We start from the raw sequence: 27786 nt of genomic DNA on the forward strand, positions 1-27786 counted from the left end.
TAACTTAGTCACCTCAAACTGTGGGTTTGCATACAGCAATGAAAGTAAGACCATTTGATTTACTGTCTATCTTTACAATCTAAGAAACTAAAGCAGCTTTTTAGGGGAACCTAACACAATAACCTTCAATCCCCACAAGCTGCCAAACTAGCCAGAGTCCTAACTGATACAAAAATTAGATTATGAATTTTCTTTTGTGACTCATGCAACATGGCACAGAGAGGCATTAATTTTCTTCCATGATTCATTCAAAGTATGCATAACCCTCGAATCCACACCTCATTTATATAGAAATTATACCTATAACTAGCATTTCTGCCAGTAATTTGTATGGCTCTAGCAAAGAAGGATGCAGAGTTCCATATCCTTATTCCTACACTGGTTTAATAATGCAGCAATTCTGCCATGGGCTCTTCAAATAAATTCATCCACAGTACTCTGTTAAGAAATGAGAAGTAATAGTTCATATCTTCCAAAGACTTTTGTATTATATACTGATTTTCAGTATTAAGTGGAATATCTGTAATAAACTCAGTAATTTCAGTGTCAATGAACTCTTACAGTCCTACTGGAAACAAATGCACTCAGAGCCCTGCAAACATCTTCCTGAGAAACCCCTAGAGAATATTTTGAACAAGTCTCTATTCCTCTGCTGCACTAATTAAACACCGCTTACAATAACTGCTTAAGCTAATCATCAACTACAATGAACAAGAGGTACCAGCACACAAAGAAAAGTCTGCCAAAACCCTAATTTATGTCCCCAGAATACATGAGAGGCAAAATACTCCACAGGCACATTCTAGCCTTTCTGCTTGTTGCAGACTATCAGAAAAAATGTGCAGGAACATAGATGCCTCCTCTTTTTTTTTTTTTTTTTGACAAATAGAACAGAAAAAAAACAGGGAAGCATGCTATTTTGTAAATTACATTTTAAAAAAATATTCCATAAACCTTTAGATGTACATAAGATCATTCTGCATAAATGTTTGAAAAAAAAATTTGAAAAAGGAATGATCATATCTCCAGATATTTGCCAGTTTTCATGAAAACCCCCACCCTTTAGATATACTCTACATAAAAGCAGCACTATATGGTTTGCTCTTAGTGTTAATTCACCTCTGGTAATCGAAGATCTGTTCATTTATCAGTCTCTGAATCCACAGTTTGCTAAGAATTTGTATATAGGACCCTATTTTTAACTGTCCCATCAAGCTGTAACACTTCAGGAGACTGCTGCAGTCTCAGAATACTCAGATGAAAATTTATTGTCCAACTGCAGGCTCAAACATTCTTGCGGTGATTTTAGCTGACTAGCTCTCTTCATGCCAATGCCTCTCCAATTATTTTCTTTATCCTATTCAAGTGACTGCTATACACACAAAAAAGTGCTAACTTTGCATCTCTGGTAAGTGTTGCTCAGCTTAATCTCAACACATACAATGGCAACATGAGAGAAGAGAACAAACTTTGTCCACCTTAGTTTTTGAGGTATCTGAGTTACAAGAGTAATTGCTGAGCTTTCTGCCATAGCTAATGAAGAGACCTCCAGAAGACAACTCAGATTGCAAGTGAGGAATCTATATTGCTCTGTACTCTGCCTACATGGGGAATCTAGGACAACTATGTTATTTGGATGCCTAAGTGATATGGATAAATCTATGACTCAGCATTCATTCTCCCTCTTTTCATTGTTTCTTTACTATAATTGCAAATAAGGACGTTGGCTGGTAACAAAGCAGTTCAGATGTTCAGTTTTTTTGAAGACTACTTCAACTTAAAAATAAAATGAGGCACAGCCTTAAAATAAACTTTTTAACTGGGACACGTCTATTTACTTTCTTATTAAGAATGACACTCTGCCAGACAGACCCACCTGCTCTGTGTTAAGCTTGTGCTTCCTTGAGTAAAATGGCTTTCATTCTGCCTACTTTCCCCCTACTGCAGTGCAGGAAACCTTCACCATAGTGTTCAACATGAGCTAGTGAAGGGTTAGAGTAACTGACACAAATATTAACATAAAGATCTGAATTGCTATCAAAGATTTACAGAAAAGGAAGGGCTATAATCAATATACAGGACAGCCAAATTACTTTTTGGAACATTTCTACAGTACAAGGCAATTTAGCTCCATTACTATTAGTCATAGCAGTCGTGTTGTGTTCTTTAATGACTTCAACTTCAGAAAAATTTAATGCAAACCAAAGCTCAAATATACTCAGTTACAGTGTACAGTGAAGACTTCAGGTTCATAATTATGAATTCAGTCTAGGATTTAATCTGCAGGTGATTTGTTGCTGTTAAACAACCTTCCATTCAGATAGAATTATTCTTATGCACAACAAATGCATATCCTCAGTTTTGCTATATTCAGAGTTTCTGAAGGTACTTTTGCTGAGTCTTTGTGTCTTTCGGGTGGAAAAAAAAAAGCAGAATGCACAGCATTTAACTGAATAAAACCAAACCGAACACTCCCCCCCCCCCCGCGAAAGAAATCTGAATGCAGTTAATTTTCCTGTTGTCCAGATCATAGGCAATGTTTCATATTCCTTTCCCTCACTCTGCTCAAGCAAAAGCCCTGGTGAGCAAAAGTGCTGGAGCTTGGCCTCAGATAAGATTTCCTGCAAACATGACCAGGCCTAGAGCACCCTGTGCAGGACTGCCAATCCCCACCACTGTCACCTCCAGCATGGACAAACCTACAAGCTACCATGGCTTGGTGTCTGCTCAGGCAGGAGCTGCTGGAGACCAGCACGCTAAGGGCAGGCATAATCGTGACTCCCCAAGCACGTGTCACTGCAGCACTGTAACGAGGCAGAAGAGCAGGTGGTTATTAGTGCTTTTCATCAAACAGAAAATGCTAAGGGCAGCAATATGAACACATAGTCTGTAAATTACTATTTGCTTAGTAAAAATGGAAGGAATTTGCAAAGTTGTCATCAGAGTGATTGACAAATTACAGGAACACCTGAGAGTGTTTCAATGAGATAAATTATGTTTATACTGGTTGAGGAGTAACGATACACTGCAACTTTCATTTTGAGAGCTCAAAGAGCTTAAATAGTGTTTACTTGTCACTAAAAGCTGGGAAGGAGATAACCTGGGGAGACCAAGAGACAGGAAACATGTGAACTGCCATAGGGACCAGACAAAAAGCCCTGATGTGCAGCCTGTGTTCTCCTGACTGGGAACACTCTGTCCATTGCAGTTCTATGTTTCTAAGGCTGGAACAACGCACAGAAGAGAGAAGGAAATTTCAGGTGATCACAAGTAATAGGAACTCTGTTCCAAAGTAGACAGGTAACCCAAGAAAGGTGAACATGTATGAAGACAGAGAATGGAAAAGACACAAAGAATTAGGAAGAAAACTGCAATTAGTAAGAAGAGGTTTTATCAAATGCCTTTGAAAATTATGAGTGAACAAACAGCAACTACATTACTATCTAATAACAGGGGATAACACAAGAGATGTGACACTAGCCCTAAATATGTAAGCTCTCAATCCATATGTACCACAGAGGCTGACTTTGATATGGGTTGGGTTAACAAGAAGCAGTGTCCAAAAAGGACAGAATTGTGCTGGCAGATGGTTCATTGTCCTCCTCTTATTATTCCCTGTGCTTCTGATTTGTATAGCACTATCTGGAACTGAAGTAACTAATTAAAGTCAGTTAGATACAATGTATGCTCCAATGCAAGAGGAAGCAGGAACACAGGTTTACTTCACAGTATTTCAAATTGTAACCTTATTTCTAAGATTCTTATTTCTAAGAATTAGAAGATAAAAACCTTTTGTAATGTGATGCTCGTAGATATACATATGCTTTGATCAGAAAGGGTTTGTGTAGGTACGGCAGGTGGAACTTTACTCGCTTTTGAAATACACAATATACTGAAAAATGCAAACATATCACAGGAAAAAAAAAGATATACAGTTGAATACAAGGGCAGCTCTCTGCATAAGGTATTTCATACAGTGTCACACAGCAATCAAGTATCCTGCCAACTCTTGAAGTGACAATAAGCTACCACAGAGACAACACGATCTGCTCATAGATTCATTTCCGTTCCTCCTAAAGCCCAGTGCTGCTTTAGAAAATAAAACTGCTGTGTAGTGAGCTTAATCAAATGCTATTGGGCAGATTTTTGTTGTTCTTTTTTCCCTCTAGTCCTATTAAAAACAGGAGCCTCCAGTGACCTAAGGCTAGCAAGTACCATTGGATCCTTAGGTGGTCATAGTGGACAGATGCAGCCAAAAAGAAAATAATCGTCGGAATTTTACTGTTGCCACTGAAAATGACAGTATTTCCCTTTTCTAAACAGAAGAGAGAAAGAATTAGTCACAGCCTGTTCCTCCAATTTCTCTTTCAAGAAAAACCTTTTTTAGTCTCAGATTCTAAAGCTGCAGGGGGAGAGTTGAGCAAGGGGGAGGTTTATTATTATTTTGTTCATCGCATTAAATGGAAGGCAAAAAACCACGAGAAATAGTATCTATGGCAATCTGAGGCTTAGACACATTTGATAGTATGTTCAATAGCTTTGCCTGTCTCACAGCCCCGGGCAAAAACGTGCCCCTTTCCCTGCTGTTCCTTCATTTCATGCTGTAATGCTTCCAATTCTCCTTTTAAAAAGAATTATGTGCATTATCTACCTGTTGCACAGAATCTCCTTCCTATGGCCACTCATAACCTTTGCAGATGTTGCTCCATCGTTATCAGTAAAAGCTTGAGTCATTTGGTTCAGGGAGGAAACAGCACCTGGGAAAAGTACCTAGATGATGAATTAAAAAAAGGTGGCAAGTTCTTCTTGCTAAATACTATCTAAAAGGATGGTGGAGAGCTGGAATAAAAACTGAAGGAAACAATACGCAGAATGAAGTTTTCTAGATTTGATTTTTTTTTTCACTATGCTGTATAGTTTTGTCTTCACAGTTTCATTTAATTTATCAAATACAGTTCTATTTAGCCCATCTGCATTTCTGAGTGTGTCCTCTTGACATTACCTTCTTGATGTTCCTCTACCATTTCAGACTGATGAAACTTCAAACATCTCAGCTTTTCTTCCCCATTCCTGCTAACCACTTCTTTCTCCTATCCTCATACAAGAAGCATTTCACTTTCTTCTCTTAATTTACTGAACAATCACATTTTTTCTCATGCCAGGTCCTTCCTGACAGTCCCCTTTATGATACTTTGTAGAATCCAAATTAATGTGGAAAGCACACAGATTGCTTCAGGACAACCTCAGAATTTTATGACTTCAGAAATGGTCCTTTCCTTGATATCAAAGTATTAAGCTCACCTAAGTTTAACTACTCATGGGTGTGATCCTGACACTGGCTGAGCATCTCTACTCCCACAGATCTCACACTTCCTGTGCATCCTCATCACTTCTCAAAGGTCAAAGACCAGGTCAGGATAAAATGCCTCACGTTGCTTCCTTAACTAACCCCTCATATTCACTGGGTTTTCCCCCACAAAAACATCTTTCTGACCACTGCCATGTACTAAATGTATTAAACAAACTACATGAAAATATCAGGATCCTGAAACAAGAACCCTTTGAGAAAACAGATGCACATTTACAAAAGGATTTAAAATAAAAACTATTTTCTCATACACTGAGCAAAAGATGTAAAAACTAGACAGGGAGAATCCCACAACCAGCAAGGACACTGACAAATTACTAAGCATTGCCATCCCAGTGGGATTGTGCAGGCTCATCCCTGGATAACACAAAGCACTGCTCAATAGTCTGACTTGAATGATGAAGATTCATACCTCATGGACTTTTCTGCACAGAGATGTGCTGCATTAAATCCTGGGATGAAACATACTCCTCAAAATGAAAACATGGAAAATTCCTGCTAAATGCCAAGTCTGAAGCAGCCATCATTCAAAGGGACAACTTGAGCAGAACAGGTGCCAAGGATGTCTGTTCTCTGGATTGATTTACAAACTAAGATTCTTCTAAACCATTAGATGCTCCCCCTGTCTCATGTGAGCAGACAGCGAGTCGAATTCAATGGATCTCATCGGCATCTGGAAACTCTACAGGCAAGGATATCTTCTCTATTGTGTTTTTGAACAGAATTAGTTTTCATCCAGCTGAAATCTTTGCTCTGAAGCTGTACAATCCCTGCTCTCTTCCTTCATAAGTCAGGTTTATGCCTTTTCCATGTGGTTTTGATATGCTCATAGAACTGGAGACCAAGGGAAAAACAGCCTAATGCGTTGAGGAAAGGACCCCCAAGACAAGAACTCACACAAAATACTATTCTCAACATCACCAGGTACTGTGTTCTGCATTGTTGCTCTTCTTAGCTGTGACCTTTCATAAATGATATCAGATGGTGTTTGCCTTATCCAATAGCCTGTACCATTGTTCAAGGCATGCATGCACATACATAGCATTAGTTTCTCTAGCCTATTAATAAAAGCAGAAGAAAATAACAATGGCAAATTGGGTACAGATTTATACTGATCTGCTTCTGCAGTCTACTTTCCTTTCTAAATTATATTTATGCATTTTCATTTCCAGCTTCTTTAACTATGAATATTACTGACTAATTATCTTTTTACTATGATGGACACAACCCAAAAACCTAGATAGAAGTATGTCATAATCTCAGTTCTGGTTATAAATTTTGTGGCTTGAGTCACAAGTGATTGAAGACTTTAACAAGCATGCCCAAGAAAACCTGACTGCAAATGAAGTTATCTTTATTTTATTTTCCCCATAAAGAGAAGGTTTAGCTCAGCATATTGCTCACAGAGATACACAAAGCACAACGGCTTGTTTTGGGCTGCTGCCATTCAGGTTCATGCTGCATCCCCATCTAGAGTCATTAATCTTTTACCACCAGGAACACAATTAATCATGGTATTTTTTTTCAGAGGAAAACGACAAAAATCATAGTAATTTTTATAGAAATCTCTGCAAGGTTCTCCATCAATAACAGTAATTTTTCTTCTCAGTACACCCTAATAGATTTGCTCACTGAAACCTGCTTGTCTTTACAGCATACAAAAATACAGTAATCTAAAACACATATAACCAATAGAAAAAACACATGAAGAAGCAGTCTGCTTAGTTGTGCTGTATAAGGCAATAAGTGTCCTGTTACTGATAGCTGGACCATAAATAAAGAATGGATGCGGTTGAGAAAAAGGTGTTTAACTTGCTTTGGAGGTTATTTTCAGGTGGAAACATTTTCCCGTCTAGCTCACAACACAAAAATCTTTGCCTAAACTATGATGCAAGTTTTGATTCAAAACTTACTAAAACCAAAAATCTTACCAACTTTTGCTGGCAGTTTTGCTTGTGTTAGTGCATGTTACTTGTGGATATAAAAAAACCCAAACCTATGGAAGTACGAATTGATGCCATCCCCTCACCCTCAGCTTCATTCACATCCTAGGTCAGAAATGCCCATTGCCAGTTGTATAAAAATCTCACTCATACTGTTCTCAGCATTTAGGTCTGAGAACTTACTTGAGCTCAGCTCTCATTAAGGTCAATAAGAGTTCTGCCTGAATACAAATGACACCTTACACCCCTTCAAAATATTACATTTGCCACATGGATTCATATACATCTTCATTGTTTTCTTTAGACATTTTGTAACCTAGTAATGCTTTTAAAATTAAATGTCACAAGCTTTTCTCTTTTTTCTTTTCTTTTCTTTGTTTTCAAGAGATACACAGAAGACAGCTATAGACTGACCCATTTTTTTTGCTCCTTTTTTTTTTTTTTTTTTTTTTTTTAAATCCATAAGGTAATTGGCTTTCTGGAGAACTAACTGAATTTTCCAAATTTAATTTTCAAAGATGCTCCATGATATCCATTATAGCAAACACTGTCCTGCAGATTCGATTAGTAGGCTCTCTGGACCTGCTTATTTCTGAATTGAAAGTGCAGTACAGCTTGGATAAATGAATTACCTGAGCAGCGGAACTTCTTGCTCTTGATCTGGCTGATTCGTTTGTTGGCAAGGCGACGCGGATTGCTGCATCGAGCGCCGCTGGTTTCTATCGGATTATCCTGCAGGTAATCAGCCAGCCACTTCAAATGGCAGTCGCACACAAATGGATTCTGAGCTAAATGTCTGTGAGAAGGATGGGATGTTTAATCAGAAGTGACCTGTGACACTGTACTCCATCACTGTTTTTCACAAACGCAAACCTGAAGAGTAGAGTAATTGAATAAGCTTCCAAAAACCCAGGCCTGGCGGAAACCACACGGAGCTGCACATGAATGGGAGAATTCTGTGAGCTATCACATTTCGTAGCTCATTAAGCCTGCTGCAAGTCCTTTCACAGAGGAAACAAAAATTAATATAGCAAAGCCTGCTTTAAAGGACACAGACCTATCTACAAAGTCCAATGTTTTCTCCTGAGAGCTTGATATGCTGCCTTTTGAGAGAAATGCACATTTTTAGATGCACCTGACCTGAAGATCATTTTGTATCCTGGTTTAAAAGAAATTTTATTGGCAAGCTCAGTTTCCTAGGGATCAAAATGTGAATTAGTGAAGTGCCTTGGATCTGTGGGCAAAGCCAGAAGTGATCCAGAGGCCTTTTCTCAAGAGTGAAATTGATATTTGCATATACTCATCATGCATAATAGTATTCCTCTTATATGTACTTTTTCCTGGACCAAAAACTTTTACTTTTGAGACTGAACTGTTTATGCAAGGTAGAACTTGACTCAATCCTTCACCAAAATTTACACAACATATTTCCCACAAAATTGGAAATAGGTATTACAGCATTGATTTTAACTGGATATTTAGACTTCATTAATAGATATCTGCTGGAGTATCTTAGAGAGAACCAGTATTTCTCTGCTGCTGTTATGATTCATTCTGCTTGACAAAGTTGAGCACTATATCAGGAGAGTTTGTCAGGTCTTTCTCAGAGCCTGATTCTGATCTCTGTTAAGTTAACTTGCACCAGTCCTCTAACTTCCAAGGGAGCAGGACACGGCTCTCCAATAACTGCAAAGACAGTTTAAAAAAAGACAGATGTTTAAATTTGGTTTGGACAGACGTGTAAAGCTATATCCTCACAAGAACTCTGCTGTTACTGTTAGTGTATTTTTTCCACCTGCAGAAACTTCTTTTCTGTTTGCAGTTATATATATGAACTGTCACTTAACAGAGTAAGTATAAAATACAACAGGGCAAAGGCTGTCAAGGAGTGGGAAGCGAAAGCATACGTAGCAGAAAGTGCCTGAAGAAACTAAAGATTACTGTAGTAGTAGAGCCGTTCCTGGTGTGAAAAGAACAAACAAGCATATAGAGACAGGATATAGGACTGGTTTTGTAGCTCTAGAAAAAAGGCAGAAAATGGTAATCACTTGTAGTACTAAAAATGGGAGAATGAATAAAAACATTTCTCTGTGTGAAGCAACAAGTCCTTTCTAAGTAATGGCCACCAAGAGTACTAATAAAACCCCAGGGAAACCGAGGAGAAGTTTTTATACTTTAAGGGTGTTACTTGTTTAACTTGACAAATCTTACATACTTCTGTAAACAAACCTTCTCTGTCATCCTTGTTTACATATATACCTACATACATATATAGCATGCTGCAGCAGAAGAAAGTATGGTAGAGTTGGGGGGCAGGGCCGGAGAGGGTTGTACATGATTATTCTAATGCCTTAATGATTTGTAGCAATACATACTGGCCAGATATCTGTTGGAAATTATGGTTGTGCTTGTGGCTGCCTGAGGACATAGCAGGTACACTGCTGCTAGAAATCATCCCTATTAGTTCATTTTTATACGATTTAAAACATTTATAAAACTGATTTGGCCAATGCATTTCCAGTATTAAAATATATGTGCATGTGTATAGATACAATTCCAGTACTACAATATGTGTGTATGTATATACACATATATTATGTGCATATATATTCCAGTATGTATATATACATACACATATGTATTTTAATACTGGAAATGCATATACTTACATACTACATTAACACACAGAGCCTTATATCTATATATGCACACACAAATATATATAAACACACATACACAATACTGGGTGAGTGGGGTTCTTCCTTGCTTTTCATTTATATCAGGCTGCCAACCCCAGCTCTGAAGAAGTACTATTTACCTTATTATCTTACTACTCACAGCTTTAGGATGAAACTTTCTTCTGTAAAATAACAAGTCATTTCTATACTTCTGCTTCCAATTTTGCTTCTGATCCCTCTTCTCCTAATGCCTCCAATTCAAAGACTCTCAAGAAAATGTTTAGCGGATTTTCTTAATGGATCAAATAATACAATGTATCATTTCCCTTAAGTGGAATGTCAGCTGAAATACGGTTTCAGAAGTCATGAACTGTACAGCAGGACTCAGATCCAGTAAGGAGAGATGCCAACTCACTAGCTCATTAAAAGCTGTTAGGCAATGGTTTCAATAGAATCTGCTGTTCATATATTGTACAGTCTAATTTACATATTATCTTCCCAACAAACAGTAGGAATGAATTTCTCTGGGAGCTTAATACATTTATGACATTTATGTCACTATGGGCAGGCTGTATCGATAGCTGGCTGTGCTGAATTTATGCAATACTTCTTCTTCTTGGTCCTTTTATTTCTGTCAGAAAAGGAGGGGCTACTACCTTGAGGTCTCTTCCAAATTGTCTTAATGTCAGATGCAAAGCCTTTGCAAAGACTGGCAACATCTTTGGGGGGAAAAAAGAGAGAACTGTCATTTATGATATGCCTGCATACTCACAGAGTCTGGATCGATCGGAGAGGTGCAAAGAGCCCCTTGCTGATGGTCTGCAGTTTGTTGTCATAAAGAGATAGCAGTTTGAGATTATGCAGACCTTGGAACGTGTTTACCCTCAGGCAGTTGATCTTATTGGCATTGAGAAGCCTGAAAACAGAGGAAAGGTTTATAATTCATTAATCTTGTAATAATCAAATAAAGATAGACTGAACTTTGGGGTTAAATCTAAAAAAATATTAACACAGTCTCCAAAGCTAACCCACATTTAAAGGTCTTCATTTGCCTGTTACATTAAAAAGGTGAAAAAACCATGGACAACACTAGTATCCTCATAGCTGGGGAATATACAGACATATAACAGTGCTAGCTAACTTAAAATACTTAAAAGATTTTTTTTTTTTTGGTATGCCCAGCCCCCTCCCCCAATTTGTTCAAACTTCTACACAAATATTTAAAGAATTCTTCAGCTTAATATACATAGAAATAGCAAATACTCCCCACCTTGCTATTCCATGCACACACTCATACACAAAGTCCACGATGAGAAGAACCTTTTTTTTCAGTTTTCTCTACCAGCAGCTGTCTTAAGTCTAACTGACATTCTGGAAGTTTGACATCTTCTGATAAGCAGTGCAGGGTTAATTTGATCATGGAAGGAAAGAAAATGTGATTCTCCTCAGAGACAAGAAAAGAGATGTGTAGGGTCTGGACTAAAACTTAGTGAAAGGCAAGCTCACTTTGTACCTAAGGATAGTCAAGCAGTGGAACAGGTTGCTCAGAGTTGTGCAGTCTCCATCGTTGGAGGTTTTCAAGATGATACCGAATAAAGCCATGGGCAACCTGCTCTGACCTAATAAGGTGACTCTGCGTTGAGCAAGGTTCTCCAGTCTCATTGGCTAGTGACCACCTGAGGTCCCTTCCAACCTCCACTGTCCTACAATTCTATGAATCTGCTCCATTCCAGTTACACCAGATTCCTGTGCAGTTGTGGAAAAGCAGCACAAAGGCAATTTACATCCTTTTTTTTTTTTTTTAAAAATATTTTGCACACCTACACAGCAGCCAGTTGGCAGAACTAAAATCTTGGACAGTACTTGTGCAAGTTCTCTTAGATTATCCAGCCAGAGTTCTGTCATGTTAACAAGTATTTACAATCCCCAAAACAAGCCGAATCTCCCTCTGAGACAATCGAACACGAGAACACTTAAAATTGTCATTGTCATCTGCATATGTGGTATTTTACACTTAGAAGGAAAATAGGCAAGAAATGACCTATTCTTCTTACAAAAGCCAAAATCCACATCTTTTGACTACTATCAACCTGAGAAAAATGGTACGTTGCAAACAATATACGCTGTTAACTCAGTTGCCTTGGGCACAAAATTCTTGCTACTTTGTCAATGAGTTTGAAGACCTTAATATTGCAACATTGTGGCTCTCTAAGGCACCACACTAATACTACATCAGAAGTGTTTATAGGTAAAAAGGAAAAGACATCCTCCATTCCTCAGCAAGCAAATATACCACCTGCATACACACCTCTAACAGCACAGGAAGCTTCCATTTTCAACTAACTGCACGTAAACCACTAGAGAAAACAGAGCAATCTATCAGGGAAGAAATGCATGCTTGTTAGCTGCACATGATGCTTTTCTTTTGCTCCAGAAAATACCTTCAGAAGGTGTTTCCTCTGCATAGCACCCTGCCTTTCCGTTGCTGAAACCTCTGGAACATTGTACACTCATTACAGCTCTCTGCTCCTACTGTCATTTTGGCAGAGCCTCATTACTGCAGTAAATGGTTACAGTAATTGTGATATGTAAAAGATGGACACATACTTGGGTAGAACCCTTTTCTCAACGAGAACAGGAATGCAGTGCTCTGGAATGAGAGGGTGTCAGAGCAGAACTCACCTTTCCAGCCAACAGAAAAGTCAATATCAATTTATCTGAGTTTTCTTCTTTATATGTCATGGAAAAAGAAGTTTGACATTAGATAAGAGAAGGTCCCATAGAAGGCAATGATGGATAAATGAGGTTATATTTTTGCATGAACTAGTAACTGAAGTAATTTTATGAAATCATAAGCAGCACTAGTATGATCACTCTGTAACCTGTACTTCTGTGACTGACAATTACGTGACAACTGATCCATGCCCCTGTTAACCCCACCAGAAGTAACAGGGTAATTTTCATATTAGGCTACAGGAACAGTTCCTCCCATGCATTCGACTCCTGAGATTTTGCTCTAACAGCAAACATCAATGTCATCTCTTACTACTTCCTTCTTATCGCTATTTGTATGTCCAAGCCAAAGCAATCTTCATTCTTTCTTGGTTCTTGTGCATTATGCATTTCTCTTTCAAGCTTGTACATTATCTTTTCCATAAAGAACAGGTTAACAAGTCATTAGAAGGCAGAATCAGCTACTGAGTTTTGAACAATATCCCCAGATATTGTTCAATATGCCACTTATGAACAGATACGTTCACAAGGACAGGGAGTAGACACCAAAGGATTTGTAATGCCTAAGTGGCATTTGAGCATGTCTATTCATATGTTCACTGATCTCACATTGGTTTTAGGTAATGCGCATTAGCTTAGATTTGTGCCACGACAGAGACTTGGTACCTAAGTTATATAGGAAGAAAACTGAAAGCAAGTATGTACTTCAATTTATTTTGCTAGATGCTATTGTTTTCTAACGTTATAGTAATATTTAATTGTCCTGGTTTTGCCTGGGATAGAGTTAATTTTCTCCCTAGCAGCAGGCATAGTGCTGTGTTTTGGATTTAGTAGGAGAAGAATGTTGGTAACACACTGATGTTTTAGCTGTTGCTAAGTACTGCTTATGCTAGTCAAGGACTTGTTCAGCTTCCCATGCTCTGCCAGGTGCACAAGAAGCTGGGAGGGGGCAGAGCCAGGACAGCTGACCCAAACTGCCCAAAGGGCTATTCCATACCATGTGACGTCATGCTCAGGATATAAAGTGGGGGGAGTTGGCTGGGGGGCAGCGATTGCTGCTTGGGGACAGCCTGGGTACCAGTCAGCGGGTGGTGAGCAATTGCCTCGTGCATCACTTGCTTTGTATATTCTTTTACCGTTATTATTTTCTCTTTCTCTGCTGTCCTGTTAAACTGCCTTTATTTCAACCCACATTTCCCCCCTACCCCCTGCCCCAATTCTCTCCCCCATCCCACCGGTGGGCGGGTGGTGGTGGTGGTGAGCAAGTGACTGTGTGGTACTTAGTTGCTGACTAGGGTTAAACCACAACATTTATGTTGCAAGCAGTACTTCTAACAAACCATAAAGCAAAAATGAAAATAATCTCAGTAATAAGAGAATTTACAACTGAACTACAGTTGTGTTTGTACACATAGACAACCCGCATGTCTTTTTGTGATGCTTAAGGAGTGCACACATAGCAAAGCTGTGTTGTGTAGATGCTGTTCACTCCTGTGCAAATAGTGGTCTTGAAGTCTAACCATCATTGATGCCACTTAATAAACTCTCAGAGCAAAGCTGACCTAGAACTGCAGTGAATACACAGGATTTGAATTCATTTTCTGATTAGTTTCAACAAAACAGGAATAAACCAATGCTGGAAATTAGAATTTACAATGTGACAATTTTTCCTGGCATGAATTTTCAGTGACTAGATTCATGGTAATATAATCTGTGACATTTATGTAAGAGCCAAATACCAAAAATGAGAGAAACTGATCCTATATACAGCTGCAAACACAGTGGCACACTCTCTCCTTTAAGCATCAGAGAAAGTAATTTGCAACAGGAAAGTGCTTATACAGACTGTTTAGAAGTGGGAATTCAGGTACTACGCAGCTTTTCTGAGGTGACAACACCTATTCTGCATATCAACTACACAATATATTCGCAGTACCTAAATCTAAAGAGGACAGATAGTGTGCTCAACAGTAATACAGATGTGGCCATATTCAGTGGATCATGAAATACATTAATGTCCTATTTCTGATCAGAATCGGTGAGAAAAGGGGAGAGGGGAAGTGAAAAACTGTGAGAACGCAGAATAAATCATCCCTAAAAATTTTTTCCTCCTACTTACTGTGAGTTAGAGGATGACTTTTGGCCAGAAGCATTAAGGTTTATATTCCTTTTAAAACTCTTGGCTGTTTTAAAATATCTCCTCTATGGATATTCCCCTATATAAGTTCCAGTTCTTTGCTTAATCATTCTTCACTGCCACACCCCCCCCAAATGGCATCTAATTATTAACTAGGTATACAAGGCTGACCTCACATGGAGTTAAAAGTGGATATAAGAATTTTTTTTTAAACTAACAGGCAGATGAGAAAAACATATTCTAGGAAGCAGAAACACTGATCTTTCTTAAACGCTGAACCATGCTGTAAAACATACTAAGGGTTCCTTTTCATTGGACTCACACCAAAAGAAGGGACAATATTAAAAGTTGAGTCTTATTTAAAAAGAATTACATGGTATTTATTTTGCACCAATATACGGTGAAAGTAAATTCCACTAATTTTCCTATTTTGTTATCAGCTTGATTGGATGAGATCTACAGACGGCCTCCAGATGTGGTGCAGCATTCAAAAAGAGGTTAAAAATTCAAGTAGAAATAAAACCGCCTGCTACCCAGAGGGATGATGGTTTATTAACTCAAGTCTCCATTTTCATCCCTCTGGATATGTTAAAAATATGAAGAAATCTCTTGCAAGCCTAGGACCACCACAGAATACAGGAGAATGGTTAAAGACCTTGTGGTTTACACACCATTGAAAGCAATGAGCAGAGCAGAGCAGTATTACAATTCCATGAACCCATTTCCTGAAAAAGTGAATTTGTCCACACACATTGAAATAATAATGTGTTTCAGCTAAGCCCTTTGAATGAATGTGTACTGAATTGGCACTGTAATTGTATCAGATGCTCATAAGCACCATCTGCATAATTAAGATGGTCCCATAATTGAATTATATGCCCAAGCACAGTTTCAAGTGATTAACATTTAAATAACATTTTGAACTCCAAAACAAAAATGCTTGAAAAAATTGGTTTTTAAGAGCAAATGGGGATGTTTATATGACTTTTACCCTTAGCGATGTTTGTATTTTCAGCTCAGTGAAGTCAAGTAATCAAACTATCAGCAAATAACTATGTAACTTGGAAAATGAAACAGCAGCCTAGCAACCTTAACATGTACCGGAGACTGCAGGTTGATTTCTGTTGCTACAGGGTGGACCAGAAATCATCCTACATTAATGAGCCAAAAGGAAAGTGTCAGGGAGAAAAGCTGCAAAGAGCCACTGGAAAACTTCTCTTTCTTTTTTCACTAGCTTTGTGTTTTGACAGCGACGACAACATGATGAGAATGAAAATGTTCGGCATCCCATGAACTGGCTGGCACATCCCACATGCCAGACTCCACTGGGGAAAATGAGAACTCATCATAAAAAGGCAGATGTAAAATGCATAGGAGACTTGTAAGGAACAGGAGAACTGGGTAACAGTTTTTCATGGGTAACAGGAGAATAAAAATTGAATATACACAACTTTTATAGAATATCAATAGTCAAAGGGTTCACCTACATTCAAAGGCACTATAGGGCAGCAAAGAAAGGACTCTTGGCATAAAGTATTCCTTAGGATTTATAATACCTGTCACAAAAAGTCAAAAAACTTTTTGGCATTTCTTTTTTTTCAGCATTTTCTCTGGGAATTTATAGGGCATCAAGCATTATCTTTGATTTAACACAGTTTATCATGGGAGAACAGCTGAAGTGCCAATATGTAAGAATTTAGTCAAGTACTCTGTCCTCTCAGCAGTCAATGACAAGCAATGCCTAATGACAGAATTGTGTGTGCCCCTGCTTACTTATTGGCAAAATAATTATATGAGGTTCCAGAAACATTTTAAAATGGCCTGGAGTGTAGGGGAGCAATCTGACTGCCTCTCACTGTGTGAAGATATTTAGACATCTACTAGAATTTACATTTTCTAATGTGATGACTGACCACTGAAGAGTCTGTCAGTGCTTCAACTGATAATAACCAGTGTGAAACCATCATCATGCTTGCTTGAACCAGCTTCAAGTATTCCTCCATGTTCAGGAAACTGGATGATGGTGATGATAAATTTATTCAATATAAATTAAAATGGAAGAGTCATGAGCTGATAATGAGTCAAGAAGGAAGCACAAAGCACAGTCTGACAGTCCTGTTTCAGAGAAATTTTAAAGGCCTCCTTTCATTCCTGATCCAAAAGACTGTAACTCCATTTGAACACCATCCGTAAAACAGTCCTGCGGTACTTGTGTTACTACCTGGAGAATTATAAGCACATGTTGTCATAGCATGTGGACTTCTGTTATTCAAAATTCAATATTGTCCAACTTATGCCTGCAGATAAGGTCACAGACGATATTAGATAACCACATGGTAATTCATATGCACAGCAGAATAAACACATTTTCTCAACCTCCTGCCCTATCAGGGAGTTAGTTTTTTTGTGTAATAATAACTAGAAGAGTTCCTGTCAGGTGAGTCCGGCTTGCAGCACTGGCGTCAGAAGTGCTAATGAATTACACACTGACGTACGAACTAGTGGTTGTTTTGGGAAGCTGCAGGCAGACAGGCTACAAAAGTGACACAGAAAAGGCAGATGCTGTTGCAGTCTTTCATTAGTGCTTGACTGTAATTGTATTTCTGTGTCTGGCAGATGCTGCTCCCTCACTTTAACAGCAGTTATTGAGTTTAGTAATATTATCACAATAGCAGCCTAAATGCAGAAATCTGAAGGAAAAAAAGCTTGAGGCAAATGGTTTGAAAACAATTCTAAAGCTATTAAACAGGTCTGTGCAGAGAGTATTCTGTCCTGGACTAGAAGGACAAGGGTTGCATAGTATCTCTGCTGTAGCCAGAAATACTTTGAGTAATCAAGGGAAAAGTTTATTTGTCATTTTGCTAGGAATTTAGAATCACAGAACCCAGAAACAACATAGGTTGCAAAGGACCTCCAGACGTTATCCGGTCTGAACCCCACTCAAAGCATGACCAATTAATACACTCAAAGCTTGACCAATTTATAGACATTTAATGCATATTTGCTTTATCTGAGAAATAATTATTTCAACAGATGACAGGATAATTCAGAATGGCAGGAAGCTTGAGAGGTTTCTCATCATGTTAGACTTCCCAAAACAGGGTGAGCTATAAGGTCAGACCAGGTTACTTAGACTTTTATTCAGTCTGGCCTTTAAATCTTCAAGGACAGAGAATGCACAACATTCTGGGCAGCCTGCTCCACTGCTTGACTTGTTGTTGTGAAAATGTTTCCCCCTACATCTAGTCAGAAGGTAACTTTTTTTTTAATGCCTGTTGTCTCTTCTCCATGAGAAAAATTAAGAACTCCATGGAACAAGAAGATATTATACATCACTTAGAGCTCAGAAGATTGCTACGGAGAGGAGGAGGGACTACTGTGCTATAAAGGACTTGCAAATGGTGGAAAACTGTAGTTTCTTTATTCTGGCATTTATATACTGTTCGCATCACTGTTTAATCATATTTATCTATATAACAGCACAATGTATACAACACAAAACATTGGAATTGATGTACATTCTTTAGAGTAATTTCGTATTTCTTTTTTTTTAAATACTTTGTTATGGGGGTTTGTGCTTCACTGGATTTTCTTTGAGCTTCTAACAAGCTCCAAAAGTATACAATAAATAATTGGTAGATCCTATTTTAAGCTCTTAAGTACTGGGATTCCATTTATAATTACAAATCAAGAGAAGCACTTCAAACTTGGCAAATTTGCCATGGAGATATTTTCCAAGCAACCTCACCAGAAGAGCTATGGGAGTACCAAGTATCTCGCTATTCAACCAATGAGAAACAGCATAAAAAGCAGGTTAAAAAGGAGAATCACTCAAAGCAAAATTTGACTGGTTGAATTTTGGGAAGGCTGATAATAGCAGTTTCTGAAAGTACACACTTGACTTGCACTTCATACAAGTCTATTTTAAATAAAGGTCAGTTGAAGATCTAGCTCCAATTTTAACCAGTTTGATGATTGGATCTGGAAGTCTAATTTTTCATCACTTTTGAAGTTATTTTATCTGTCAATATGGCAAACTCCAGGCACCAATATGATTATTGGTCTTTTCCAACTACAATGTTGAGTTTTCCCTAATGATCAGACATTAGGAGAATGAGAGAAGGCTGTAAGCTTTTGGCTTCATTTTATGAGAGAGAAATACAACAAACCTCTGATTTCAATATATATGTACCCCAGGAGCATATCTACTTCTAGCAACATCAAAACAGATCCCCATTATAGGGATTCTTTCTTGCCCAGCAAGCCATGGAGATCTCAACCATAAAATTTAGGATCAATACGCCTGAGCACTTGTATGATTAGTAAGTATGCAAAGTAAATTTCCTCAAGGAAAAGGATTTATTGAAAACTGATACTTGCCAGACATTTGAAAAATGAGATTTCATCCGTCTATATTATTTTGCTATACAATCTCTTTAAACAGTAGAGTTTTTATGATACCTTCTTGTTCCAGGAAATAGAGCACTGTGAAGCACACGCAGTGCATAACTGTAATAAAAAGGCTTCCCGAATGTTTGTTTTAATATGGTTGCAGAGAGGAAAGTGTATTACTTAGATATGAAAAATACTGGTTAACAAACTTGGTGCTCATTATCCACAGCTCACTGTCTTGAGCCACTTGACTCAGTTTCACTGCAGGCTGGCTCTGCACAGTTGCTCATTGGGGAGCAAGCAGAGCAACCATCAGGTTTATGTGTCACGGGGCTGCTGAAAGAGCGGCGCGGTGTTATGTTGTGCCCCCTGTGCAGCGACTGGCAGACAGTTTGGCAAACGCCAGGGCTCCTGAAAGAGCTTGTCCGCATTCCAGGAAAACTTAAAGACAGGTGAGAAGGACATTAAATATATTCCAGTTTCTAGACAGACCAAAGTTAGTCTAAGGCCTGCTGGACAGGAGTTCAAACTGGCCACAGCTAATGGTTACTTGAAAACTTCCACCTTAAGCTGAAACCCTTTCCATTCTTTTGATATTCAGATGCAAGTTACACAAATGACGATAATTAATCAAATACTACTTCAGAGCTTGGACGGATTGTTGCCCCAATGAAATTAAAGTTTCAGTTTACTGAAAAAAAAAAAAAAAAATCAGACTCCAGTTATCCCTTTCTGGAAAACAGCATAGTGCTCTCAAATCCAAACTGACTTAAAATTCTCAGAAGACACTTGATCTAGCCTGCTGAAAAGAAGAATGTAGGAGGATAGGGTACAGTAGCTACAGGAGCTTTCTAGCATCCTCTCTCCTGGCAACTTCAAACAGGATAAGGAAAATTACATGGTCCAAGAAAAGCTTCCATTCCATAGAACAGATGTGTAGCTGGACTTCTATAATAATGTTGGCTGCTGTGTTGGTTATAATTGCATATTTAGGAAGACATAAGATTTGTGAAATGAGCAATTCAACAAAAATACAGTTGTGATTATTTATGTGGGAAATGTTAACTGCTTAAGATAGCTAATTATAATGAAGACTTTAGAAGCAACATTTTAAATTAAACCAATAGGGTTTAAAAAAAACTTACAAAAACAACACTCTCCACCCCCCAACAAAAAAACCTTATTATCTAACCATGCCTGGTTATTTTCTTGCCAAATATAATATGATATTGGCTTACCCACCTCTGTGTTATATGACAGAAATACAGAATTCTAATGCTAGCCAGGTGGTCTAAAACTTGTTCTGAATTCTTCATTTCCCATAGACCAGAGTCAAATGGGGCACTTTAAGATGCTGTCATGCCTGAGCTGAGCATGACTTTACCCAGCTACAGTGTTTCTGACATCAGTGGTTCTGTCTGCAGATGTGAGGCACGCACTTACACAAAACAATTCTGCCAGAATAAAAGTGGAATAATCTGGGCCTATATTGTGACAGTATATTTAAACAGGAGGATAATGACATTTCTGAGAAACTCTGACGAGTCTTATCCAAAACAGCAAATAACGGTATTATCTGCTTTGCAGTTTCACAGTAATTATTTTTTCCTTCTAAACACAATCTCAATGATTTTATACAGGACCTATGATGACTCTCTTTTTCTGATTGTGTCCTGCTTTACCATAATGCCAGTATATTTTCAAAAATGCTCCAGCTCAAGCTTAGGAAATTATACTGGCTACCAGGATACCTTAATCAGAGCATTCTTATCAGTGTGTCTCCAGACTAATAAGAAGAAATCCAATCTAGAGCCCACTGAACACTAAATTAGATCTAATCATAGGGCACTCTTCCAACTGTTCAACAGCAGGTCTAAAACCAATGAATGCCATTTATTTTTCTTTGGTACCCATTAAAATATTACAAGTAATCCCGTAATAGCTGCTTCAAAGCCATGATGAGAAAAGTGTGCAGACATTTGTTTGCATTTAAAGCATGACCATTCAATGCTCTCCTTGCCAAAAGCTACTTTACATTCAAACACTTTCATGAAGACCCTGAAAGGCTCCACAGCCACAATACTCTGGGAATCCCATAACGGGGCAACCTACTTAACATCTTCTCAGCTTGAGAATGTTTAAATGGTTGAAGTACAACACCTTTTAGTGGTTCTCTGGCACACAGATTTTGCCCCCTTAACAAAAAGGCATCATCGAGCTAATTCAGACTGGAAAATTACTGCATCTGGGCTTAAATATGTAATTCGTTGAAAGCCCGCACTACATGCACACAAGGATTATAGTATAAAGGCATTGAAACCTGCTTAATGCTTTATGCAAAAGTTTTAGACCCATATTTTTATAGGACACTGTGAGCCATGTGTTCACTGATTTTTTTTTTTTTTTTTTTTTTCTGCTGGGAAAGATCTATCTGTAAAGTGTCCTAGGTTAGATAGAGCAACTGTGTATCACTTCAAACTTGTAACCATAAAATATTGGGGGGGAGGACTATGATAAAGCTCAGATTTTTTTCATATAGTTTATTTCTCAGAGGTCAAAGTGACAGGCTAAGTTTTAGCTCCCCTTTTGCTTGCAGTCTTCATTGTACTGAACACAACCTGAGTGTGATAATGACTAACATACCAGTTATATCAACATGCACTGAGTCCCAGCTTCTACGCACTTTAATGCTTATTGTTCTCACACATGGCAAACTACCTCCCCCCTAAATACTCAGTCTTCTCTTACTGCGCAGGCTGGCCATGAAGACACTGAAGTACTAACAAAGTTGTGAGATATGGGACAGGAGAGAGGAAAGGAGCTGCCAGAAAAATTATGTGCAAAAGGTGAAGATATAATAATTGGCCGTGTGCAGGAGGAGCTTCCCACTGTCACAGCTCAAGGATTGTCATAACCAAACCATATGTGCTCTTGCTTGTCCTTCTCTAGAATAGGGTGGTCCATGTTTGCAATTAAGATCTTACGGATAAATTACATGTCTGAGTAGTCCTTCACTTAACATATAGACCAATTTCAACTACTTCATATTTTAGTTCTTTGGCTTTGCTCAGGGATTTCTAATCTAAACCTGTGCTTATTTTTATATAGCATATAAATGCAACAAAGACTGCAATCACAGAGTGAGACATTCAATGGTAATCATGAACTTCTTGATATTAATTTCTGGTTATGTCAAGACAGTCAGAAAGGTGTAAAATAACATGTTAAAAAGCTACTTTTTATTTTACATTTTATATATTGTTTTGGGGTGGAGGGTTGTGATATAAACCAGAATTGATTAATTGATCATATATCACCTTTACTTTCTGAGTGCATCATCCATGACGGTAATCTGAACGTTAGGAATACATATTAAACTCACTTCACTTCTGCTCCCCCTACTGACTGGCTGAAATAGTAGCTGATTTCCTTCTCTTCGAAGGAGTTACTGGTTCCCAATGTGATTATGGAGACAAGAGTGAATGAAATTTGCAGTTTCACATTTGGCTTATGAATTTTTTTATGCTACATTAATAAATATTGAAGACTGTGTGATATATATCTTACCCCTGATCATGACTGTGTGTTAAATCACACGTGGCATAAAATACTCAAATATACAATATATTCTGAAACAATTTCTCTTGCAACTAAGCCACATTTGGCATAATAAGAATACTGAACTGAGCATGGCTCGCAACAATAAGATCTTTCATATTGCCATTTTGTTTGCATGTGCAGGTACTTGCAACACAGGAGCCCTCAAAGATCTAGATATTCAACCACAAATGCTAAATGTGTAAAAACAATCAGATGGCATCCCCACCCGCACATCAGCCGGTGACCAAATTTCCTTTCTTGGACTTCACTGAGTCTCTCATTTCCTCCCCACACTTAAATCCTCAGTGTCTATTACCCACACTGTGCTATAAAACTGTTGGCACCTTTCTTTTTTTTTCAGCCCTTGCCTCCCTCTTGCCTGACATAGAAACAACAGACTAGCACGTCCCAGTGAGTTTTCAGTGGAAAACGTGATTACATTAATGTCAGAAGCTGAAAAAACAGTAAATCTAGCTAGTCTGTAAAATAAAGAAGAGGAAGGGATCATACTCACAGCAGCTGCAGAGACACAAGATCATCAAAAAGGCCCTGGGGAATCTCTGTGATCTTGTTTCCATAGAGTACTCTGAAAGATTCAGGAAGACAAAATAAATCTTAAGTAACAGACCAGTTTAGTGTCCTCCCACATGTCTGCATTATCATCTTTATTGATCTTGTGCACCATGCCCGGGATCTGTGGGCATTTCATTTAAGTACTGATCTCATTTTCTTCTCAGAGAGCACATGGTATTAAATGAGTCGTTATGATTCCGGCTTTGTCTGGTGTTGGAAAGCATTTTTAATGTAGAAACTGGACAACATCCAAAAACTGTATCTGAAATATTTTTCATTCTGTTGAGGGATTTCTTCCACCCTTTTTAGAAATATTTTAACCATTGAAAGGCACATTGTCTGATGCAAACCCCTGGAATTCTGCTCAGTGATAATGAATTTAAAAGCCAGGGAGCACAAGCTGGTTGTAGATAAAATTTCATATAACCGAATCTCTTAAGATATAATAATTGGCATGAAATGTGAGACAGGCATCATTGGCTAAAGTATCATGGCTTCACCAGCTGCTGTCACCATTTCAACTAGCTAATATAAAGAAATTTAGCCTGAACTGGAAATATCTTTCAGAAACTCAAAAATAATGTAGGTATAGTTTAGTTATAAAACTAAGTAAAGATTTAATAACACAAATAAGAGTCACTGTATATATTTATTCAACCACAAATATATACATGCTGATATCCATGATTCAGTTCTAATATTTAAAATATTTCCTTTTTTAATGGAAAAATGCACATATAGTATCCTCAGAAATTGAACTAAAGGGAAAAACAGACAAAACCACCATTATGCTAAGATGTGTTGCCTAGGGATCAGAGCAAAATCATGTATGACAGGAACACCTCAATTTCAATCATGGCTAAAGTATTTATTCATGTCATTTCTGCAAGTTGACAAAATTCATCAAAACCAGAAAGTGAGTTAGGAGTTTATATGGGTCCTGGTAAAAAGGAAGATCAGGCTCCCTCTGAAAATTTTATGCCTTACCTAAACATTTTAATAGACTTCAAATTGGGAAAAACAGTATTTATGTAATTTATATGCTCTACATAGGACATGGTAAATGGTTATAAACCAGCTCATGCCAAAACTTTGTTGCTTATGTGTCACTAAACTGGTTAATTCCCTAACTTTTTAATGTGGAATAAAATGCTAGCAATTAATCAAATAGCCATGTGAGGCTTGGATGCTGGCTGAAATTCTGGCTTACTCTGTCTTTCAACATTTAAAATATTATGGCGAGTTGAACATACTGGTAAACAAACACTATAGAATGATGGACCATTTACAATACCCTCTGGCCTTCCCAGGGTATCGCCACTTCAATTTACTCTTCATCAGTCATTGGAAGTATATCACCTCTGTGGGAGAGTTCCCAGATCAGCTCATTTCTGAGCCTAAATAAAATGAATCTAAATAAAATAACACCACTTAGATATGAAAATCTAAACTTGAAACTTCATTCTTTATTACTTTTGCAGTTTAGCAGGAACTGAAATGCTACCCAAGAAACTAATGATGATCTAGCTTTATATTTTCTCTAAACAAATGTAACAAGTTATCTATTGCAGAGTTAGGAGGTTGGCTTTTACTGTGCTGTTACAGTTAGTGGTTTTTGTGAGTAATGAATGCTAGTACCACTAAATTTTTCTAATTGTTTCCTAATTTCAGCTTCAGAAGACACACACAATTTCCTACTTCAACAGAATTTCATGCAATGTATGTAGATTTTTATACTCTATTCAAAACTAGACAGAAATGATGGCTGAACTTTGAAAGGTGTAGCAGGTCCATTTAGATAGCAGTTTCAAAATAAGAGATAATATTCAAGTCATTGAATCTCACTGGGCTCTAAAACAGCACCCAAATGGCTGACTCACAGACTTCTTTCTAAACAAAGTAACTGATGTGAGCATCTGTATCAGGAAGCAAAAGCAAAACCTCTGCAAATAAAATATTTATAAAATGTTAAAATATTAAGTTAATGCCCACAGAATCCAGCATATTTCCACTTCAGTTTCCACTCTTTCTGAACAACATTTCTTTAGCAAGTGCATCATCAAGTGGCGTCAGGGGAGGTTTAGATTGGATATTATGAAAAATTTCTATACTGAATGAGTGGCCAAGCACTGGAACAGGCTGCCCAGAGAGGTGGTGGAGTCACCATCCCTGGAGGTGTTCAAAAAAATGTGTAGACGTGGCACTTTGGGACATGGTTTAGTAGGCATGGTGGTGTTGGGTTGATGGTTGGACTGATGATCTTAAAGGTCCTTTCCAACCTTAATGATTCTATTCTAGTTTTACTTTCATTAAAAAATAATCCAGCCACCAAGCCAGGAAACATGGAATTAATTATTATTCTACCCTTAATTGTTTTAGTGGTGGACTTGGTAGTGTTAGGTTAATGGTTGGACTTGATGATATTAAAGGTCTTTTCCAACCTAAATGATTCTATGCTTCTATGATCATCTGTACATAAAGTTTAGATTGTAAGGTCTGTGATGTTAGATGAACATCTTCCTTAGTTTTGTGAAGTAGCAGGATCATCAATGCTGACCAATAATGCCTAATACTATAGCATATATGAAAGAGTTCAGAAGCTAAGCTTTACAAAATGCCCATGGAAAGAAGTAAAAAAATCCCCACTCCAGACTAAGGGTTATTCTGGCTGTAGAGGTAAAAAACCTTTGTGAAGTAAAACCTTAAAGAAATCTCAACACTCACACGCAATGCAGTTGTTAGTTATGGTACTACTAAATCCAAATATCAAAATAAGACTCTTATTAGAGTAATTTTTCATTTACTTTTAATTTAGGAGTCAGAAGGTCATAGTGCAGTGTTCCACTGAATTTTAAACCTTGGATGTGTTTATACATCCTCTTTATTATTTTGAGTGAAGTAAAACAGATTAAAATAGCTTATAAAATAAAACAAAGCTTCAATTTTTAGAAGCCATGAAAATAAAATAAGCATTTTCAAACCTAATTGGGCTTATGTGCATGTGGCACATTAACATTCAAACAAATTAACAGCTAAACAAAAGTCAGTATGAGAGCTCAGGCACTTGTCTCTAATTCATATTCATGTTCAGCGCTACACAGAGCCAAATTAGCTAATGCCATTGTCTGTCTGCCGTGCCAGAGCTGAAGTCAAATGGTCCTACTGAAAGAAGCAAAGAGGAGGGGAGGGGAGATACATAATGCATTGCATCTCATTTCCTGAAGTCCTTATTTCCGTTTACTCTAATAAAAAGCACAGAAACTTCTGCTTTGCTCAGAGTTCTCATTTTTTCCTGTTTAAGACAGGAAAGCATACTCATACCAACAAATATGAATATTGGCCAGGTTCCTGATCCAAGGTGCTTTTGTTCTGAATGTACCAACTGCTGCACTCCTAATAGTACTATGAACGAGTTAGCCTGCAGAAAAGACTGGCCAGGTTAGGTACACTCCATTATTGCAGCCGCTTTCCTCTATGTCCTGTTGTTCTGCCCATCTCACTAGTATGCACCGCAATGTTTCCAGAATAGCAGCTTTGGGGATAAAAGAAACCAAACAAAAAAATAACTTCAGAAGGCCATATAACAGGAAACTCAGCCAAGTCAATTCAAGAACTTTATTTAACTCTCCAATGTTTTTACCAACAGAGATAAATTTTAGGAGATTTGCCTATGGCATTACAAGTTCTAAAAATGTATGTTCACTTGCATCCCTCACATATGTTGCAGGACATGCAGGTGTCCTGGCTACTGCCCAAGCTTGGCACAGGAAATATAACCCTCTTTCTATCCCCTAGCACCTGAAATTTTAGACCCAAAATATTTTTTATTAAAAATACACTAACAAAGTTACTATGTAATAAAAATAAAATCAGCTCAGTAATTGCTGCCAATAGACAGTGAATCAGTGAATCAGAATGACATTTATTAGAACACACAAAAAATTACTAAAATTTTTATTGTGTGCTCCTGATTGTTCATTAGCTTCTCAACTTGCTGGGAGACCAAGTTAGCCACAGGTCTGACAAGTACCATTTACTGTCAGGTGGAGAAGATATTACCCTAAACATGATGTACATTTTGGGAGAAAGAGAAAAGTGAGCTATAGCTTAATTCTATATTCACAATGTTAATCCTAAAAGTAGCAACTAGAGACAGCCAAAACCGACTGAGAGACCAATAGGTATCCTTTTTCTTACTGTTCCTTTCTTCTTCTTCTCACCACACATGGGAATCTCTTTTACAAAGATGGAAACCAGTCTGAAACAGTCATAAAGATGTGCAAACGACTTGCTAGTGCATGATTTTATTCTTGTCTTTTCCACAAGGCAGGAATATCTAATACTAGAATGACCAGTGGGAAG

The 27786-nt window shown here is 37.8% G+C and overlaps 1 protein-coding gene across 1 annotated transcript in view; it reads right to left on the reverse strand.

Moving 5' to 3' along the window:
- Positions 1 to 27786, reverse strand: part of SLIT3 (slit guidance ligand 3) — a 549457-nt gene that overhangs the window by 134960 nt on the left and 386711 nt on the right. Inside the window, exons 12-14 of the mRNA XM_075714742.1 lie at positions 23366 to 23437; positions 10762 to 10905; positions 7944 to 8107 (exon numbers count right to left, since the gene is read on the reverse strand). Of these exons, the coding sequence (XP_075570857.1) occupies positions 7944 to 8107; positions 10762 to 10905; positions 23366 to 23437 (380 nt within the window). The remainder of the gene's footprint in view (positions 1 to 7943; positions 8108 to 10761; positions 10906 to 23365; positions 23438 to 27786) is intronic.

This window comes from Pelecanus crispus, chromosome 8 (assembly GCF_030463565.1).
Source record: "Pelecanus crispus isolate bPelCri1 chromosome 8, bPelCri1.pri, whole genome shotgun sequence".
In the NCBI taxonomy this organism is placed as follows: domain Eukaryota; kingdom Metazoa; phylum Chordata; class Aves; order Pelecaniformes; family Pelecanidae; genus Pelecanus; species Pelecanus crispus.